The 22,593-nt window shown below is 44.6% G+C and overlaps 1 protein-coding gene across 2 annotated transcripts in view; it reads left to right on the top strand.

The window, feature by feature from the left end:
* LOC142075049 (zinc finger RNA-binding protein-like) overlaps positions 1-3,498 on the top strand; it is a 50,775-nt gene extending 47,277 nt beyond the window's left edge. For both annotated transcript variants that reach the window (XM_075136043.1, XM_075136041.1), the window contains exon 20: positions 302-3,498. In XM_075136043.1, the coding sequence (XP_074992144.1) occupies positions 302-481 (180 nt within the window). In that variant the 3' untranslated portion in view covers positions 482-3,498. The remainder of the gene's footprint in view (positions 1-301) is intronic.
* Positions 3,499-22,593: the final 19,095 nt, after the last annotated feature.

Genomic DNA, 22,593 nt, shown 5'->3' with positions numbered 1-22,593 from the left:
TTAAGAGGTTACTGCCCCTACCTCTTCATTTGATCCTCTTGCTAAAGATTACTAATGTGTAATGGGACACGTAACAAGCCTTGGCTGCTTCAGTGCAAGTCCAGCAGCTAAAACACATGTACAAAAGCAGCAAATGTGACATATACATTTTATTGTGTTGACTTTGGGGGAAGGAAGAGGGGATAATAAGAGCTAAGGGTAATATCATACACCACTAATGTTCTTTATTAATTGTTCGACAAAGTACTTGAAATTGATATTTTTTTCTAACAGAAATATCTTCTTTCTACCCTTTTTCTAGTTTGCACTGAGACTCCTTGCATTCCGTCAAATACACAAAGTTTTAGGAATGGATCCGTTACCACAGATGAATCAACGCTTCAACATCCATAATAATCGTAAAAGGAGAAGGGACAGTGATGGGGTTGATGGATTTGAAGCAGAGGGAAAAAAAGACAAAAAAGATTATGATAACTTTTAAAAATGTTTGATCGAAGGTGATTAAAAAGTCCGTTTGTTGCCTTGCATTTAAACAGACATAATAATGTCTGTTTAAAACATCCAAAACCAACTTGGTAATTCGATTTGGAAGAGAACAACCTAGCTCTTCTGTGAGATTCTGAATATTTTAATGGATGTACTGTATCAGACAAATTATGGATGGAAAGACTGCAAATGGAAACTGTTGTCATTGGAAAAAATAGTTGAGGTTTTTTCCTCATTGCATTTTCTTTAAATGTGTTGCTAACTTTAGTAACTGTTCTTCTTTTTTTGTCTTTTTTTTTGTCTTTTTTATTAACAAGTGCATTGTCATCTTATCTTGACTGTATTTAATGCAGCATTTGTGCTTCTGTTGCTATGTGTATTTTGACTTTTTATTTAGAAGTTTTTTTGTTTGCCTTTGACACTAGTTGTATAAGTTACTTTGTTAGATAGTATAAACTGTTCCCCTCCCAATTAATATTTTACAGAACTTTATTTTGTAAAGTGAGACTGCAGGATTATGTTGTGTGGTTTTTTTTTTCTAAATGTGAAGGGGTTACAACACAATTATCGTGCCATTTGAGTGCTCAGAATTAAATGTTTTTGCCAATCTTGTGGCATTTGTCTCTTTAGTGTGATAATAACAGTGTAATTAAGACAAATTTGTGTTAATCTAATCAATTTTGCTGTTTGTTGTGCATTAGCAGTATAAAAGCTAATATATACAGTATGGTCTTGAAACAGTTTTAAAGCAGCTGCGTAATTCATCAAAGTTTTGCATGATGTTTTTAACAGAAGGGCTTTTAAAACTATCATTTTAGGTTAAATGCGTAGGTCTTTGTATGATTGACTTTGTGACATAGCAAGGCCAAAAAATAACTTTCTGAATTTCTTTTCTCAACGTACAAGCAGAAGCGGGCATTTCCCATTTAGACAAAGTTAGTCATTCTTTTCAGTCAACTTTGTCGATATGATATTAATGCCTCTCAGCCCTTAAAATAAATGTTTGTCATATCAGTGCCTGTGAGGTTATTCCTGTATAAACTTTCTGTGATTTTTTTCAATAATTCAAATTTTAAAAAGTGAAGTATTACTGAAAAAGTGAAGGTTATCAAAGAAAGAAAACAAACAAACAAAAAAAAACCCCACCAAAACCAAACAAAAAAAACCCACAAAAAACCCAGAAAATTATTTGATGTGGCCATAGTGTATGCTTATGTCTCTTTCAAAAAGCTAAATATAGCAGTAGTGTAGTAAAGTTACATCATACTGTTGATGTATGCTCTGGTACATAGGTGTGATTTGTTGTCACAGCACTACAGTGGAATATGCAAATAAAAACTAAAATGTATTAAATGACTAAAATTCATTATACACTGGAAACTGAAGTTTCACTCATTCTGTTCAATGTGTATTCTGCTTTGTTGCAAACCCATAAAACGCACATATTAACATAGACTAACATTCTGGTAACTACTTTATCGATGGCTGTAGGAGAGTATCACACATTACAAAGATCATTTATTATTTCTGGTACAATTTATTAATAAAACCCTTTTGTTCCATTTTGAGGTCGAATTTATCTTTGACCTTTTTAATAAATAGCTCTTGGAGTAGGGGGATGTTTTTGTTTGCAACACCTACTGCTAACAGCATGGGCCTGTGAAATAAAAATACAGTATTTTAGAAAAATAGAGGGAGTCTTAAAGAAAAATTTTAATACAGTGTTCTTCAAGCATCAGAGTGCAATTTTAAAAGGAGCGGTTATTAGTGGTTAGCAAATAAAAGGAAAGCTTTCTCATTGTAGGAAAGATTTCTTACCAATTTCAGCATCAGAAATACAATAATTAACATGTGCTTTAAAATTAATTTAAAAAAAATTTCACTAGTTTCTGTTGTCCAGCCTTGATGTGTAGCTCCAAGCATGTGCTTGTTCTTAGTCTTTTTTTTTAAGAGGATATCTTGCTGCCATGGTGTCTAGTTAGCCATTACTATTTATTTTGAAAGCTACAGGTGCTATTCATGTGGCTAGTTCAACTCCATACCAAAGTTTCTTTCCTCATAAAGCAAACTTGTCTATTCAGGCATGTGACCTTAAAATTTAGGATTAAAAAGGTCAAAGATGTATTTTGGATTTTCTGTATTTTTGTTCTACTGGCTCTTAAATCTTAACCAGTTTCTGGATCTTTTGAACTACTGTATACTTAAAGTGATTCCACATTAAATGTGAAGCTGTGACCATGATTTTTGCGCTGTGTGATGAAGAGTGAATTTGCAGTTTGTTTCTGTTTTTCCTGCCCATTTTAATGGGCTATTTTAACTACGTAACTTCTGACTCTTGTTAAGCTAAGAAGAATGGAAAAACAAGGTTTTAAAAAGTACAGAGCTAGCTTTGATTTTAAATATTACATTGTGTGCTTAGGAAGACAAAACTAAGACCAAGTAATCAATTTACAAACAAGTAATCATTTTAATATCCTATGTTTTGATAATGCTAGCGGTTTACTAATAAGCAGTGTTTGCCTTTTTTATTCAGCAATGCTGTGTGTTAAATCTCAAAGTGCCAGACGCTATAGTCATAATACACAAAAGAGAAATGTACACAGCAAGAATCTTCCCCTCAGTGCTCACTTTAGAGGAACAATTTGGTAAAATGAGAGCTGTTCTGTTTTGAAGCTTTTTCAAGCTTTGACTTGTCTGCCTAGTTTTTAAGTATGTCCTGTCTGTGAGCAGTGTGTTTTCACATGGGTTCCTGTATAGAGGCATTGGTAGAAATGCAAGTCTGTTGGACACAGTCCATCAACTTCTTGCCCTATTATAAAATTCTATATGAACTGTTAATCTTAGAGCTGTTGAATGTGATGGGTTCATTTGCTGCTTCTATTTTTTAGACCTATTTCACTACTCAGAAGTGATTTAATAGTACTTCAAATTACTGTACCTAGCAACTTTCTGAGAGTTGGAATCAACTTTAAATATTCCTACAACAATGTGTATGCATATTTAACATTCTTGTTGCTTGTTGAATATCTGACGATGATTAGTCTGTTAAGTATTCTTTATTAAACAATTAAGACTTGTTTGGACTACCCAAATAGATGCTCTCAGCATAGCACTAGTAATAGGAAAAAAAAAAGAAATTAGGAGGCATAATTTGCAATCTGTTTTTTTCCCACTTACATTGTAGGTTTACAAAGTACAGTGATGGATTCAACCAAAACATCTGTTTTCCTTCTGGTGTGGGTTTTTTGTTTTTGTTGTTTTTTTCTTCTCTGAAAGCTGTAAACCAAAGAGCTTTCCTAGCCAAAAAGGCTAGCAAATTAAATTTCTTCTGAGAGATTCTTTTATAAATCTTCTCAAGAGTTCTCTTTTCCTGCAGTGTGGTATTTCTCAGCCTTTTTAAAATGAAACAGACACCTAGTCTTTTGGGGAGGAAAAAAAATCCAAGGAGTGTCATCTACAGTGTTATCACAATGGTTTTGATTTACATCCAAATAAAAATCAGGCTTAATTCTGTTAATATCTGTTAATTTGTATTCTCCCATTTTGTTCCACTTCCTCCCATTTTGTTCCACTTCCTCCCATTTTGTTCCACTTCCTCCCATTTTGTTCCACTTTCTCATTTGGATTTATGAAAATGTGCAAGTGTGTGTATATATATTTTTTTTTTCCTAGTACTGAGAAAATTTATAGTTATTGGACTGCTTTCTGATGTTTTAGAGTTTGCATTTTAAGAAATGCTGCCCTAATAATATGTGGCAAGTGTAAAGTTCCAAACAGGGTAAAGTTCATTGTTTTTCATGGATACCTGGTTGGCAGTTATTGCTGGGGATTTTTATCCTTCACAGTGCGCACTTTCCCACTTAATGTAGCCTTAACATATCTGCATTAGCAAGGGCCCTCATTAAGGGTCATTGTCTTTAATACATGTGTTTCCTTAAACTATTTTGCAAAGCCAAGGCTGTTAATATTTATTCTGAAGCCAGTGATTTGTTTATTGCAGGATAGTTTAAAGCCTATCAGCTTTTAGAGGCTCAGCCTAGCTTAAATACTTTCGCATATATTCTACATCAATCCTATTTCAGGTTGATATCCTAAATCCAAAGAAACACAGAATGATATCAAGAAACCTCTATGGATTTTTGAACTTTCCTATATTTAAAAATCTAAGATTTCAGAATGGAATAGCTGACCAACAGAAAATAAATCACACTTACTACAGTAAAAGGTTACTTAATCATTAAAAGGGAGACAAAAAGCCTCTACATGAGAATCACAAACCTTGCTCCTTACGTAAGCTTTTTTCTTTCCTTTTCTGCATGCTGCATCATGTTCGTAGTAATTGTATGCGTATATGTATGCATATGATTAGGAAAAGTTCTGTCCAGAATATGTAAGACACCCTTATCACAGATTTAACTTATGGCATACATTTAGATTTGTCAGTAATTTGCTGGTAATACAAGTGTCGTGGTTTAACCACAGCTAGCAAATAAACCCCACGCAGCTGCTCGCTGCGGTGGGATAGGGGAGAGAATCGGGGTGAGAGAAAAACAGTGTAATAATTGAAATAAAACGAAGTAGAACAGTAAAAATAACAACGAGAACAAGAACAATAACAGAATACACAAAGCAGATGATACACAATGCAACTGCTCACCCACTGCTGACCGTGTGTCACGAACAGGGGGCGAGCCCCCCCCCCCCCACCCCTGGATTTTATACTGAGCATGATGTCACATGGTATAGAATACCCCATTGGCCAACGGAGTCCACCACCCTGGCTGTGCTCCCCCTGGTGCAAGCACCACCCCCCAACAACCAAAGCATCAATGGGCCATCAACGCTCCTTTCACACCGAACCCAAAACACAGTACACCCCCCAAGCTACTGGGAAGACAGTTAACTCTGTCCCAGCCGGAACCAGGACAGTATCCACCCCTTATACCATACCATCTACATCATGCCCAGGTCTCACATTTTCCAATACGTTCCAACTAGTCATCACCACTTTTCCTGCCTTTTGATATATACGCACACAGAGATCTCGTTCCCTTAGTCCATGGGCCATCCCTCTAAAATGGCCGTTGAGTTCATTTAGTCCATGACTTTGGGCTCCATCTGTCATAACAGTCTTTCAGGGCAGGAGAGGTGGTCTGTGGTGTTGGTTTCTTGCATGCTGAGGCCAGTTATGGGCGCTTGTCTGATTCTATCATTGTTGCACCTTGCTCAGTTTCATCGGAGTTCATCCTACATTAATCTGGGTGATTCTTACTGTAATACTGTTAATATGGCATATAGTAACCATAGAAGTGATGACATACAGTATTATATAGTAACTACCATCACACAATCCAGTTCATTGGCTATTTTCACCCAAAATCAAATCCCCTTGAGGTACACACCGGACCTCCCCATCCTTTCGCATCACCCACCAAGTGCACCCAGGTCCTTGAGCAAAAGCAATCCCACGGATGGGTTTTCCCTTGCCAGAGGCAGGAGTAACCCAGACTGTTCCCCAGCATATTTCTCGTATGCACGACAGGGACTTTATCCCCCTCTACAGTACGTAAGGGTTTGGATTGGGCAGGGCCAGCTCGAGTGACAGATCCCCTAGTGTTGACTAACCAGGTGGCCTTTGCTAAATGTGTCTCCCAATGCTTGAATGTCCCACCACCCATTGCCCTCAGTGTTGTCTTTAGCAGTCAGTTGTATCGTTCAATTTTTCCGGAGGCTGGTGCATGGTAGGGGATGTGATAGACCCACTCAATGCCATGCTCGTTGGCCCAGGTGTCTATGAGGGTGTTTCGGAAATGAGTCCTGTTGTCTGACTCAATTCTTCCTGGGGTGCCATGTAGCCATAGGACTTGCTTTTCAAGGCCCAGGATGGTGTTCCGGGCAGTGGCATGGGGCACAGGATATGTTTCCAGCCATCCTGTGGTTGCTTCCACCATGGTGAGCCCATAGCGCTTGCCTTGGCGGGTTTGTGGGAGTGTGATATAATCAATCTGCCAGGCCTCCCCATATTTATACTTCAACCATCATCCTCCATACCAAAGAGGCTTTACTCGCTTGGCTTGTTTGATTGCAGCGCATGTTTCACATTCATGGATAACCTGTGCAATAGTGTCCATGGTTAAGTCCACCCCTCGATCATGAGCCCATCTAGATGTTGCATCTCTTCCTTCATGGCCCGAGGTGTCATGGGCCCACCAAGCTATAAATAATTCACCTTTATGTTACCAGTCCAGATCCACCTGAGCCACTTCAATCTTAGCAGCCTGGTCCACCTGCTGGTTGTTTTGGTGTTCTTCAGTGGCCCGACTCTTGGGTACGTGAGCATCTACGTGACGTACTTTTACAGCCAGGTTCTCTACTCGGGCAGCAATATCTTGCCACAGTGCGGCAGCCCAGATGGGTTTACCTCTGCGCTGCCAGTTGTTCTGCTTCCACTGCTGCAGCCACCCCCACAGGGCATTTGCCACCATCCATGAGTCAGTATAGAGATAAAGTACTGGCCATTTTTCTCGTTCGGCAATGTCCAAGGCCAGCTGGATGGCTTTCACCTCTGCAAACTGACTCGATTCACCTTCTCCTTCAGCAGTTTCTGCGACTTGGCGTATAGGACTCCATACCGCAGATTTCCATCTCCGATGTTTCCCCACAAGACGACAGGACCCATCAGTGAACAGGGCATATTGCTTCTCGTTTTCTGGTAGTTTGTTATACAATGGGGCCTCTTTCAGCACGCGTCACCTCCTCCTCTGGGGATATTCCAAAATCTTTGCCTTCTGGCCAGTTCATGATCACCTCCAAGATTCCTGGGCGACTGGGGTTTCCTATTCAGGCCCGTTGTTTGATCAGTGCGACCCACTTACTCCACGTAGCATCGGTTGCATGATGTGTAGAGGGGACCCTCCCTTTGAACATCCAGCCCAGCACCGGCAGTCGGGGTGCCAGGAGGAGCTGTGCTTCAGTGCCAACCACTTCCGAAGCAGCTTGAACCCCTTCATATGCTGCCAATATCTCCTTCTCAGTTGGAGTGTAGCGGGCCTCGGATCCTCTGTATCCCCGACTCCAGAACCCTAAGGGTCGACCTCGAGTCTCCCCTGGTGCTTTCTGCCAGAGGCTCCAGGTAGGGCCATTCTCCCCGGCTGCGGTGTAGACCACATTCTTCACATCTTGTCCCGCCCGGACTGGCCCAAGGGCTACTGCCTGAACTATCTCCCGTTTAATTTGTTCAAAGGCTTGTTGTTGCTCAGGGCCCCATTTGAAATCGTTTTTCTTCCTGGTCACTTGATAGAGAGGGCTTATAATCAGGCTGTAATCTGGAATATGCATTCTCCAAAAACCCACAACGCCTAAGAAAGCTTGTGTTTCCTATTTGCTAGTTGGTGAGGCCATGGCTGTTATTTTGTTGATCACATCCGTTGGGATCTGACGACGTCCATCTTGCCACTTTATTCCTAAAAACTGGATCTCCTGTGCAGGTCCCTTGACCTTACTTTGTTTTATGGCAAAGCCGGCCTTCAGAAGGATTTGGACTATTCTCTCCCCTTTGTCAAAAACTACTTCTGCTGTGTTGCCCCATACAATGATGTCATCAATGTATTGCAGGTGTTCCAGAGCCTCACCCTGTTCCAGTGCAGTGTGGATCAGTCCATGGCAAATGGTAGGGCTGTGTTTCCACCCCTGGGGCAGTCGGTTCCAGGTGTACTGGACGCCCCTCCAAGTAAAAGCAAACTGTGGCCTGCACTCTGCCGCCAAAGGGATGGAGAAGAAGGCATTAGCGATATCCATTGTGGCGTACCACTTGGCTGCCTTTGACTCCAGTTCGTATTGGAGTTCCAGCATGTCCGGCACGGCAGCACTCAGTGGCGGCGTGACTTCGTTCAGGCCACGGTAGTCTACTGTTAGTCTCCACCCTCCATTGGACTTTCGCACTGGCCATATGGGACTGTTAAAGGGTGAGCGAGTCTTGCTGATCACTCCTTGGCTCTCCAGTCGACGAATCAGCTCATGGATGGGGATCAGGGAGTCTCGGTTGGTGCGGTATTGCCACCAGTGCACTGTTGTGGTAGCGATTGGCACCTGTTGTTCTTGGACCTTCAACAATCCCACAACAGAAGGATCCTCCGAGAGACCAGGCAAGGTAGACAGCTGTTTGATTTCCTCCGTCTCCAGGGCATTATTGCCAATGAGTTTGCATGTGATGCTGGTGCGCTCCATGCAAACTTCCGCCACATGGGTCGGGTGCATTTGACTTCATCTGGGTCTTTGGATAACTGCTCATTGTTTAGGTCATCGTAAATCACTTCCAGCACGGCTAATTCCCTCAGGTGCTGGATACCTCTCTCCATGGTGGTCCACTTGCCTGGGTGGCATATAACATCTTCCTTGAAGGGATACCTTTCCTTCACGCCTGACAGGAGTCGCCTCCAGAGGCTGAGGATTTGTGCCCCTTGTCCAATCGCTTTGTCAATGCCTCCTTCCCTAGAAAGGGATCCCAGCTGCTTGGCTTCCCTACCCTCTAATTCCAGGCTACTGGCCCCGTTATCCCAGCATCGGAGCAGCCAGGTGACAATGTGCTCGCCTGGACGAGGACTGAAGTCTTTTCGCATATCTCGCAGCTCATCCAGGGATAGGGATCGGGTGGTTACCATCTCATTTACGTGTTCTGCCTCCTCCTCCTCCTGTTCTCGTGATGGCCCTGGTTCATCTTCATCCCTTACTAGACGAGCTGATTTTCTTGTGCATTTTCTTTTTTTATAGGGGCGACTGATACCGGCATGGGTTGGTTCTCTGTCGCAGGGGGCGGAGTAGCCGCTGTGCTTGCCGTGGGGGGTGGGGTAGCCACAGGGCCTGTTGCTTTGTCATCAGCTGCAGAGACATTTCCTTCCCCTTGGGGGTTCTGAGTGGTGTTGAACAGGGCTTGATAGGCATGGGCCAGGCCCCAGCACATTGCAGTGATTTGTGTCTCCCTAGAATGGCCAGGGTGACAGCATACTTTTTCCAAATATTCTACTAATTTTTCAGGGTTCTGCACTTGTTCAGGGGTGAAGTTCCAGAACACTGGGGGTGCCCATCGCCCTAGGCATTTGCCCATGCTATCCCACTCACCCTGCCACTCATAACTATCCAGCCTTGGGGCAGATCTCTGGATGACATTCTTAAATTGCTTACTAACCTTGGACAAAACGAAAACAATATTCCCAAGGGATACCAATAGATGTATCTTAACTACCCAGGGATGTTCAAGGTACTGACACGTTATTTTAACAAAGGAGACGACATCATAGAGGAAGGCAGCGAGGGTGCCGTTCTCTATTTCCTCCATAAAAACTCTCTCAGAGGAAAAGGTATAATTGCTAATGGTCTCCATGAGGTGGTACCCGAAATGCAGAAACGGCTTCATTACAAATCCCAAATACCAAATAACCCCCAATGCCAGCGTTTTAGTAACAAATCTCCCAGGCAAAACATCATTAATCACGGCAGAGCACAACAGACTACAAAACCCAACTCCAATTTTTAACAGGTACAGTAAAAACAAGAGCATGGTGCAGAACAAATTAATATGTTACCAGATAAAAATTCCTTAATATGCTCTAAATAATCTGTTGTTATCTCAACCCTTCGCTGCCCCACGTTGGGTGCCAAAAAGGACTGTCGTGGTTTAACCCCAGCCAGCAAATAACCCCCACGCAGCCGCTCGCTCACCCCCCCCCAGCTCTGGTTGGATGGGGGAGAGAATCGGGAGGGCACAAGTAGGAAAGCTCCCGGGTTGAGATAAAAACAGTTTAATAATTGAAATAAAACTAAGTAGAACAGTAATAATAACAATGAGAACAACAACAATAACAGAATACACAAAGCAGGTGATGCACAACGCAACTGCTCACCGACCGCCGACCGCGTGTCACGAACGGGGGGCGAGCCCCCCGTACATCTGTTTTTTATACTGAGCATGATGTCACATGGTATAGAATACCCCATTGGCCAGCTGGGTCCACCACCCCGGCTGTGCTCCCCCTTCCCGGTGATGTAGTAGATACTGTACCTACTATTCCATACTGCTTGCTTCTGTAATTCTACTGCTCGCTTCTGTAATTCTAAACAATGAAGACTTGTTGCTTAGAAGTTAGGTAACTAGCAGGTGTTGTGTTTGCAGGCGTGTAGAATTGTAACTAGTCTAAATTGTGTATCCTGGAAGCATTGTTAGACTCTAGTGAAGAGTAACCTTGGAAACTATAAACAAACGTGGTCCAAGCATGGCTCAGGGACAAATTGCGACCCTATAAGGTAAAGAGGAAATAAGTTCATGAAGAGTTCAGTACCCTGCCGACCACCAGAGACCACCCAAGACCCTCAAGGAGACCCTAAAGGCTTTAGTGCGCATGTGTTTAAGATGATGTAATATTATAATTAGTTATTGGAGATGTAATGAATATGTAAAAGAGAAATTTAAAATATGTATGAGAAGCATGGATATAAACAGAAAGGTGACTAGACCAGGTGTGCTTGATTTGTGGCAAGTCCACCGAGCACCCAGGCCTGAATAAAACAATATCTCTCCTGAGCGTGTGGAATTGGTTACTTGCACGCCGGGCACGAATCCGCTTTTCGGACAACAGTTTTTGGCGACCCAGGTGGGACTGCTGTGAAGCCTTGCCCGGATCGACTTGCCGGCTCTCGGTGGGGAGACCCTGCTCTCTGGACTCCAGCGCACACCAACCTTTTGATCGGGGACTCCGTGAGTATCCTCCCCGACCAGAGCAGGTGAGCGACTCAACGGTGGAATGCTAAGGTAAATGAGATATTGTTCTGGGGTATAAAATTGTGCATGCATGCATTTGGTAAGGAATTGTGGCCACGGGTAAAGAGGTATATTCATATGCGTTTGACAGTGACGACTGGAGTATATGAAGTTGTGGTTAAGAACGTTCTTTTTAGGTAAAGGTATGGGAGCTCAACCATCAAAAGTAACACCTTGTTCCCCCTTAGGATGCATCATTAAACATTGGGGAAAATTTGGGGGTGATCCTTTGAGAAAGGATAAATTAATTGAATATTGTACTAGATGGTGGCCAATGTATAAATTAGAAGATGAGGAAAAATGGCCAGAATTAGGAACCTTGCAATATAATACTATTTTACAATTAATGTTATTTTGTAGAAGACAAGGAAAATAGGATGAGGTACCTTATGTAGATTTGGGTTTTTTTTCTTTGAGAAATGATCATGAAATTTGGAGAAAATGTAAACTTTTAGATTCAGATTCTAATGTGGTGATGATGATGATGGAAAATAAGGAACCAAAAGCGCATTGTTGTTCTGCTTGTAGCATAGGAAAACGATGTTTAAAACTAGGAGAAGAAGAGGAGGATACACAAATGTTAGTACCACCAAATAAAAATGAAACTTCTGAAACCGAAGCAAGAGGAAGCAATACTTCTAGTCCGATAGCTGGCAGGACTAGAACCCAGCAAGGGTCTGTATTGTTAGCACCCCTTCGCCAGGCAGTGGGCCCAAGGGGGGAGCCAGTATTTGTGAAAGTACCATTTACAACTTCTGATTTAATGAATTGGAAGGAGTTAGCAGGATCATATAGAAAGAATTCTGAAAAGGTGTATAGATCTTTTTGAACAATTATTGAAAATCATAATCCAGATTGGCAAGATATTCAAATTCTTTTGAATAATTTGTTTACTCCTGAAGAAAAGAGGGTAGTATTAGAACAAGCAAATATGGAAAATGAGAGAATAAATGCAAGAGAAGGTCCTGCTCATTTTATGCCAACTCAAGACCCAAATTGCAATCCTAACAGTAATGATGGGAAATTGATGATTAAACAGTATCAACAATTAATTTTGCATGGAGTAAAGAATGGAATACCCTGCCCAAAGAATTTGGCGAAATTGACTCAAATAATTCAGGGAAAAACAGAGGACCCATCCGCCTTTTATGAACGATTATGTGAGGCAGCTAGGAAATGGACAGACTTAGATCCTGAGAGTGATGAGAACAGAGCAATATTTACTACTTTGTTTGTAGGGCAAGCTGCTCCAGATATTCGAAAGAAATTGCAGAAAGTGGATGGGATTACAGGAATGACTATATCACAGTTAATTGAAATTGCTTATAAGGTGTATAATAATAGGGAAGAGGAGGAAAAGAAAAATCAGGAAAAAAGAAAAAATAAAAGACAGGAAACAAAAAGCTGCTATTCTAGCAGCTGCTTTTGTAAATGCCCAAGGATCAGCTGGAGGAAGAGGTAGAAGATATTTGAGAGGTAGAGGTAGAGGGTATTTGAGAGGAAAAGGTAGAGGAGGTAGAGATATGTTTAAACAATATACCCCATTAGGATTTAATCAATGTGCTGTATGTAAGAAACAGGGACACTGGAAGAGTGAGTGTCCAGAGAACAAAGAAGCAGTCGTGACTCAGTCACAGCAGATACCACCTGAAGCTGATTTACTTATGATGGGAGGAGATTCTGAATGATGGGGACCGGGGGTAGAAAATGATATTTTCCCAGCTGAGCCCCTAGTTCCAGTAAAGCTGGGAGATGAAGTAGTCGATTTTTTAGTAGATACTGGAGCAAAATATTCTGTTATAAATACATGTAAAGGACCAATGAGTAAATGTAATGTATCTATTGTTGGGGTCACGGGAAAGAAGGAGGTAAGGCCTTTTTTGAAACCTTTAAAATGTAAAATTGGAGAAAAAACATTGATGCATGAATTTTTATATATACCGGAATGCACCATGCCTCTCTTAGGACAGGATTTATTGAATAAATTGGGAGCACAAATTAACTTTAAAAAAAAAAGAATCCAAGTTCATTTTCCTGAAGCTAATGCCTGGCAAGCCCAAGTTTATTTATTACAGACAAACACAGATGAATCTGAAGAAATTCCAGAAGAGATAAAAGATGCAGTTTACCTTTTTGCTTGGGCAACAGAGAAACCAGGAAGAGCAAAAAATGTGGAACCGGTAAAAGTTGAATTGAAAACAGGAGTTCGACCGGTAAGAAAGAAACAATATCCTATGAGTATAGAAGCCAGAAAAAGTTTGGAACCAATAATAAATAATTTTCTTAAATATGGACTTTTAAGAGAATGTCAATCTGATTATAATACTCCTGTCCTTCCAGTGAAAAAAAAGCCACATAACCAAGGATATAGGCTGGTTCAAGATCTAAGAGCAATAAACCAGTTAGTGGTGGACATTCATCCAGTAGTCCCTAATCCATATACGCTGCTAACAACTATCAATGAATCAAATGCATATTTCTCTGTTATAGATTTGAAAGATGCTTTCTTTTGTATACCTCTGGAAGAAAACAGCCAAAAGATTTTTGCTTTAGAATGGGAAGATCCGTCGACTGGGAGGAGAACTCAGCTCTGCTGGACCGTGCTGCCACAAGGGTTTAAAGATAGCCCAACCATCTTTGGAGCAGCTCTGAATAAGGAACTGGAACAGTGGTCCGGTAAGGAAGATCAAATCACCCTCCTTCAATATGTTGATGACATCCTATTGGGAGCAGATACTATTGAGATCTGCAAAGAAAAGACTGTCAGCCTCCTAAACTTTTAGGGAATGGCCGGGTGTCCTGGTTCCAGCTGGGACAGGGTTAACTTTCTTCCCAGTAGCTTGGGGGGTGTGCTGTGTTTTGGGTTCGGTGTGAAAGGAGCGTTGATGGCCCATTGATGCTTTGGCTGTTGCTGGGTGATGCTTGCACCGGGAGGGGGGAGCACAGCCGGGGTGGTGGACCCAGCTGGCCAATGGGGTATTCTATACCATGTGACATCATGCTCAGTATAAAAACCAGGGGTGTGGGGGGGCTCGCCCCCCCGTTCGTGACACGCGGTCGGCGGTCGGTGAGCAGTTGCGTTGTGCATTGCCTGCTTTGTGTATTCTGTTATTGTTGTTGTTCTCATTGTTATTATTACTGTTCTACTTAGTTTTATTTCAATTATTAAACTGTTTTTATCTCAACCCGGGAGCTTTCCTACTTGTGCCCTCCCGATTCTCTCCCCCATCCCACCGGAGTGGGGGGTGATCGAGCGGCTGCGTGGCGTTTATTTTTGCTGGCTGGGGTTAAACCACGACAGTCCTTTTTGGCGCCCAACGTGGGGCAGCGAAGGGTTGAGATAACGACAGATTATTTAGAGCATATTAAGGAATTTATATCTGGTAACATATTAATTTGTTCTGCACCATGCTCTTGTTTTTACTGTACCTGTTAAAGATTGGAGTTGGGTTTTGTAGTCTGTTGTGCTCTGCCGTGATTAATGATGTTTTGCCTGGGAGATTTGTTACTAAAACGCTGGCATTGGGGGTTATTTGGTATTTGGGATTCGTAATGAAGCCGTTTCTGCATTTCGGGTACCACCTCATGGAGACCATTAGCAATTATACCTTTTCCTCTGAGAGAGTTTTTATGGAGGAAATAGAGAACGGCACCCTCGCTATTTTTGTCTATGATGTCATCTCCTTTGTTAAAATAACTTGCCAGTACCTTGAACATCCCTGGGAAGTTAAGATACATCTATTGGTACTCCTTGGGAATATTGTTGCGGTTTTATCCAAGGTTAGTAAGCAATTTAAGAATGTCATCCAGAGATCTGCCCCAAGGCTGGATAGTTATGAGTGGCAGGGCGAGTGGGATAGCATGGGCAAATGCCTAGGGCAATGGGCACCCCCAGTGTTCTGGAACTTTACCCCTGAACAAGTGCAGAACCCTGAAAAATTAGTAGAATATTTGGAAGAAGTATGCTGTCACCCTGGCCATTCTAGGGAGACACAAATCACTGCAATGTGCTGGGGCCTGGCCCATGCCTATCAAGCCCTGTTTAACACCACTCAGAACCCCCAAGGGGAAGGAAATGTCTCTGCAGCTGATGACAAAGCAACAGGCCCTGTGGCTACTCCACCCCCCACGGCAAGCACAGCGGCTCCCTCGCCCCCAGGGCAGGCACGGCAGCTACTCCGCCCCCTGCGACAGAGAACCAACCCATGCCGGTATCAGTCACCCCTATACAAAAAAGAAAATGCACAAGAAAATCAGCTCGTCTAGTAAGGGATGAAGATGAACCAGGGCCATCACGAGAACAGGAGGAGGAGGAGGCAGAACACGTAAATGACATGGTAACCACCCGATCCCTGTCTCTGGGTGAGCTGCGAGATATGCGAAAAGACTTCAATCCTCGTCCAGGCGAGCACATTGTCACCTGGCTGCTCCGATGCTGGGATAACGGGGCCAGTAGCCTGGAATTAGAGGGTAGGGAAGCCAAGCAGCTGGGATCCCTTTCTAGGGAAGGGGGCATTGACAAAGCAATTGGACAAGGGGCACAAGTCCTCAGCCTCTGGAGGCGACTCCTGTCAGGTGTGAAGGAAAGGTATCCCTTCAAGGAAGATGTTATATGCCACCCAGGCAAGTGGACCACCATGGAGAGAGGTATCCAGTACCTGAGGGAATTGGCCGTGCTGGAAGTGATTTACGATGACCTGAACAACGAGCAGTTATCCAAAGACCCAGATGAAGTCAAATGCACCCGACCCATGTGGCGGAAGTTTGCATGGAGCGCACCAGCATCACATGCAAACTCATTGGCAGTAATGACCTGGAGACGGAGGAAATCAAACAGCTGTCTACCTTGCCTGGTCTCTTGGAGGATCCTTCTGTTGTGGGGTTGTTGAAGGTCCAAGAACAACAGGTGCCAATTGCTACCACAACAGTGCACCGGCGGCAATACCGCACCAACCGAGACTCCCTGATCCCCATCCATAAGCTGATTCTTCGACTGGAGAGCCAAGGAGTGATCAGCAAGACTCGCTCACCCTTCAACAGTCCCATATGGCCAGTGCGAAAGTCCAATGGAGAGTAGAGGCTAACAGTAGACTACCGTGGCCTGAACAAAGTCACGCCGCCACTGAGTGCTGCCGTGCCGGACATGCTGGAACTCCAATACGAACTGGAGTCAAAGGCAGCCAAGTGGTACGCCACAATCGATATCGCTAATGCCTTCTTCTCCATCCCTTTGGCGGCAGAGTGCAGGCCACAGTTTGCTTTTACTTGGAGGGGCGTCCAGTACACCTGAAACCGACTGCCCCAGGGGTGGAAACACAGCCCTACCATTTGCCATGGACTGATCCACACCGCACTGGAACAGGGTGAGGCTCCAGAACACCTGCAGTACATTGATGACATCATTGTATGGGGCAACACAGCAGAGGAAGTTTTCGAGAAAGGGGAGAGAATAGTCCAAATCCTTCTGAAGGCCGGCTTTGCCATAAAACAAAATAAGGTCAAGGGACCTGCACAGGAGATCCAGTTTTTAGGAATAAAGTGGCAAGATGGACGTCGTCAGATCCCAACGGATGTGATCAATAAAATAACAGCCATGTCTCCACCAACTAACAAAAAGGAAACGCAAGCTTTCTTAGGCGTTGTGGGTTTTTGGAGAATGCATATTCCAAATTACAGTCAGATCGTAAGCCCTCTCTATCACGTGACCAGGAAGAAGAACGACTTCAAATGGGGCCCTGAGCAACGACAAGCCTTTGAACAAATTAAACAGGAGATAGTTCATGCAGTAGCCCTTGGGCCACTCCGGGCAGGACAAGATGTGAAGAATGTGGTCTACACCGCAGCCGGGGAGAATGGCCCTACCTGGAGCCTCTGGCAGAAAGCACCAGGGGAGACTCGAGGTCGACCCTTAGGGTTCTGGAGTCGGGGATACAGAGGATCCGAGGCCCGCTACACTCCAACTGAGAAGGAGATATTGGCAGCATATGAAGGGATTCGAGCTGCTTCGGAAGTGGTTGGTACTGAAGCACAGCTCCTCCTGGCACCCCGACTGCCGGTGCTGGGCTGGATGTTCAAAGGGAGGGTCCCCTCTACACATCATGCAACTGATGCTACGTGGAGTAAGTGGGTCGCATTGATCACACAACGAGCCCGAATAGAAACCCCAGTTGCCCAGGATTCTTGGAGGTGATCACGAACTGGCCAAAAGGCAAAGATTTTGGAATATCCCCAGAGGAGGAGGTGACACGTGCTGAAGAGGCCCCACTGTATAATAAACTACCAGAAAATGAGAAGCGATATGCCCTGTTCACTGATGGGTCCTGTCTCCTTGTGGGAAAGCATCAGAGGTGGAAGGCTGCTGTATGGAGTCCTATGTGACTATATCTGTACTGACTCATGGATGGTGGCAAATGCCCTGTGGGGGTGGTTACAGCAGTGGAAGCAGAACAACTGGCAGCGCAGAGGTAAACCCATCTGGGCTGCCGCATTGGGGCAAGATATTGCTGCCCGGGTAGAGAACCTGGTTGTCAAAGTACATCACGTAGATGCTCGTGTACCCAGGAGTCGGGCCACTGAGGAACACCAAAACAACCAGCTGGTGGACCAGGCTGCTAAGATTGAAGTGGATCAGCTGTTTCTGGAGTGGTAACATAAGGGTGAACTGTTTATAGCTTGGTGGGCCCATGACACCTCAGGCCATCAAGGAAGAGATGCAACATATAGATGGGCTCGTGATCGAGGGGTGGACTTGACCATGGATGCTATTGCACAGGTTATCCATGAATGTGAAACATGTGCTGCAATCAAACAAGCCAAGCGAGTAAAGCCTCTCTGGTATGGAGGATGATGGTTGAAATATAAATATGGGGAGGCCTGGCAGATTGATTATATCACACTCCCACAAACCCGACAAGGCGAGCACTATGTGCTCACCATGGTGGAAGCAACCACCGGATGGCTGGAAACATATCCTGTGCCCCATGCCACTGCCCGGAACACCATCCTGGGCCTTGAAAAGCAAGTCCTGTGGCGACATGGCACCCCAGGAAGAATTGAGTCAGACAATGGGACTCATTTCCGAAACACCCTCATAGACACCTGGGCCAAAGAGCATGGCATTGAGTGGGTCTATCACATCCCCTATCATGCACCAGCCTCCGGGAAAATCGAACGATACAATGGACTGCTAAAGACTACGCTGAGAGCAATGGGTGGTGGGACATTCAAGCATTGGGACACACATTTAGCAAAAGCCACCTGGTTAGTCAACACTAGGGGATCTGTCACTCGAGCTGGCCCTGCCCAATCTAAACCCTTACGTACTGTAGAGGGGGATAAAGTCCCTGTCGTGCATATGAGAAATATGCTGGGGAAGACAGTCTGGGTTACTCCTGCCTCTGGCAAGGGAAAACCCATCCGTGGGATTGCTTTTGCTCAAGGACCTGGGTGCACTTGGTGGGTGATGCGAAAGGATGGGGAGGTCCGGTGTGTACCTCAGGGGATTTGATTTTGGGTGAAAATAGCCAATGAACTGGATTGTGTGATGGTAGTTACTATATAATACTGTATGTCATCACTTCTATGGTTACTATATGCCATATTAACAGTATTACAGTAAGAATCACCCAGATTAATGTAGGATGAACTCCGATGAAACTGAGCAAGGTGCAGCAATGATAGAACCGGACGAGAGCAGCGATAATGGAACCAGAACTGGCCTCAGCATGCAACAGTCCAGCACCACACACCATCTCTCCTGCCCTGAGAGTGTTATGAGAGATGGAGCCCAAAGTCATGGACTAAATGAACTCAGTGGACATTTTAGAGGGATGGCCCATGGACTAAGGGAACGAGATCTCTGTGTGCGTATATATCAAAAGGCAGGAAAAGTGGTGATGATTAATTGGAATGTATTGGAAAATGTGAGACCTGGGCATGACGTAGATGGTATAGAATAAGGGGTGGATGCTGTCCTGGTTCCAGCTGGGATAGAGTTATCTTTATTTCTGGTGGCTGGGTTGGGGTGCTGTGTGCTGTGTTCTGTGTTTGGTATGAGAGGAACGTTGATGGCCCATTGATGCTTTGGTTGTTGCTGGGTGGTGCTTGCATGGGGGACTTTTTGGCCTCCCATGCTTTGCCAGGTGCATGGGAAGCTGGTTGGGGGAGCATAGCTGGGGCAGCTGACCCAGCTGGCCAATGGGGTATACCATACCATGTGACGTCATGTTCAGTATAAAAACTGGGGTGGGGGGCTCTCGTGGTTCTGGACAGGCAGGGTGTCGGTTGGCGGGTGGTGAGCAGTTGCATTGTGCATTGCCTGCTTTGTATATTCTATTATTGTTGTTGTTCTCATTGTTATTATTACTGTTCTACTTTGTTTGATTTCAATTATTCATCTGTTTTTATCTCAACCCAGGAGTTTTCCTACTTGTGCCCTCCCAATTCTCTCCCCATCCTACCGGAGGCAGGGGGTGAGCGAGCGGCTGTGTGGTGTTTAGTTGCTGGCTGAGGTTAAACCATGACACTCTCTATTGCCAAAGGATGCACTTAAAAAAAAAAAAAACAAACAAAAAACCCAAATGAACAACACAAAAAAAAATAACCCTGATGCAGTGTCCTGGTTTCGGCTGGGATAGGGTTAAATTTCTTCCTAGTGCTGTGTTTTGGATTTAGTATGAGGAGAATGTTGATAACACACTGATGTTTTCAGTTGTTGCTAAGTGCCCTCCTAGTCCAAGGACAGCTCCCGCGCCTACTGACTGAGCTAGGTACACGAGATGGGAGGGAACATAATCAGGACAGCCAGCCCAGCTGGCCAATGGGGTATTCCATACCATGTGACGTCATGCTCAGTATATGAAGGGTAGGCGTGATCCAGGAAGTACCGATCGCTACTTGGTTATCGGTCAGCGCGGGTGGTGAGCAATTGCATTGTGTATCACTCATTTGTATATTTTATCATTATCATTATTATTTTCCCTTTTTTTTCTTCCCTGTTCTATTAAACTGTCTTTATCTCAACCCACGAGTTTTTCTCACTCTTACCCTTCCGATTCTCTCCCCGTCCCGCTGGGGGTGGGGGGAGTGAGTGAGCGGCTGCGTGGTATTTGGCTGCCTGCCAGGTTAAACCACGACAGTCCTTTTTGGCGCCCAACGTGGGGCACGAAGGGTTGAGATAACGACACATCTGACCCGAACGGGTTAAAACAAATTTGTTATAAGCATTCATTATATCAGTTTAGTACTCGATGTTCACAATGTTGATTTATTTGCTCTCAGAGTTTTTGGATCTGTTCTTGCAGTTTTGGTATGTAGCACCTTACTGGCTGTCTATACTGCTGATTATCAGTTTGTATGTGGGGTTGGTCATCTCTGGGAAATGGATTAAGGTCATTGCTCTGCTATACTGTGTGACCTGGCTTTATGTTATGATAAAATTATTGGTCACGAGCCTGTACTCAGCACTGCCATCATTCCTGTTCTGAGGGAGCTATCTTTTGGAAACTATTAATAATTACACTTCTTACGTCTTCACCTCAGAGGATGAATTTAGTGGGGAGACAGGATGGGACACTTTCTCCCACTTGTTCACCTTCCCCTCCATATCTTCAGAAACTCCTTTTTCTTCTGTCCTCTTCATGAAGACGTCCACAATATTCCCTGAGAATTTTGAATATCCTTGGGATGCTCAAACAAGCACGATCATATTGCTATGTCTCCTGAATGTGGTTCAGGCCTTGTTTAGAGTTAAACAACTATTCAGGAATACTGTCCAGAGATCAACCCCAGCAACAGACACGGTGACTACTCAAACCCCCACGACAGGCACTGTAGCTACTTCAACCCGCACGACAACCACCGTGGCTACTTCAACCCCCACAACAAACACTATGGCTACTCAGACCCCGGCAACAGTCACTACCGTTACTCCAACCCCCGCAACAGGCACTGCAGCTACTCAAACTCCGCCAACAGTCACTGCAGTTACTCCAACCAGTGCGACAAGCACTGCAGCCACTCAAACCCCGGCAACAGCCACTACAAGTACTCCAACCCCCGCGACAGACACTGCAGCTACCCAAACCCTCGCGACGGGTACTACAGCTGAACCAGAAGACCAACCGTCGCTGGTATCCGTCGCCCCTGTACAGAAGAAGAAATCTTTGAAGCGGAAGTAAGGTCGTTTAGAAAAGGATGATGGAAAAGCAGGGCCATCACGAGGAGGGGAGGAGGAAGAGGAAGAACTCATAAATGAGACGGAAACCACCCGATCCTTATCCCTGAATGAGTTGCGAGATATGCGGAAAGATTTCGGCCGTCGTCCAGGCGAGCATATTGTTACCTGGCTGCTCCGATGCTGGGATAATGGGGCCAGTAGCCTGGAATTAGAGGGGAAGGAGGCCAAACAGCTGGGATCCCTTGCTAGGGAAGCGGGTATTGACAAAGCAATCGGAAAAGGGACACAGGTCCTCAGCCTCTGGAGGCGACTGCTGTCAGGCGTAAAGGAAAGGTATCCCTTCAAGGAAGATGTTATATATCGCCTAGGCAAATGGACCACTATGGAGAGAGGTATCCAGTACCTGAGAGAACTAGGCGTGCTGGAGGTGGTTTATAGTGACCTGGATGACCCCCGAACACCCAAAGATCCAGATGACGTCCAGTGCACCCGACCCATGTGGCGGAAGTTGGTACGGAGCGCACCAGCATCGTATGCCAGTTCGTTGGCAGTACTGTGCTGGAAAGAGGAAGAAGCACCAACGGTGGATGAGGTGGTTAGCAGACTTCGGGATTTCGAAGAAACTATCTCCTCCTCCCTTGTCTCGGCTGTGGAGAAACTGTCCCGGGAGGTCCAGCAACTCAAAGAGGATATGTCCTATTCTCCACCTGTACGGACCAGTATCTCAGCCATTAGGAGTCAGCGTTTTTCTCCTCAAGAGAGAGGATATTGAAAGTACACACCACGGGGCACCCTGTGGTTTTACCTGCGTGACCACGGAGAGGACATGAGGCAGTGGGATGGAAAACCTACCTTCATCCTAGAGGCACGTGTACGTGAGTTGCAAGGAAAAACAATCACACAAGGGGGTTCTCCCAGGAAAAATGCTGCTCCAGTTGTCAGGAAAAACCTGTCTCATGACGGTCCAGTTTCCAGTGAACAGTTCCCCAGACAGAGTAGAAGGGCTGATCTTACTTTGGATTGTAATTGCAATGAAGAAATTCTTGACTCACGTTTGCAAGAAGTGAGAGATGGATACTATGACCAGAACTAGAGGGGCCCTGCCTCCAGCCAGGTG

Source organism: Calonectris borealis, chromosome W (assembly GCF_964195595.1).
Source record: "Calonectris borealis chromosome W, bCalBor7.hap1.2, whole genome shotgun sequence".
In the NCBI taxonomy this organism is placed as follows: Eukaryota; Metazoa; Chordata; class Aves; order Procellariiformes; family Procellariidae; genus Calonectris; species Calonectris borealis.
The sequence above is the reverse complement of the archived record's forward strand: the minus strand, read 5'-3'. Positions and strand labels throughout refer to the sequence as shown.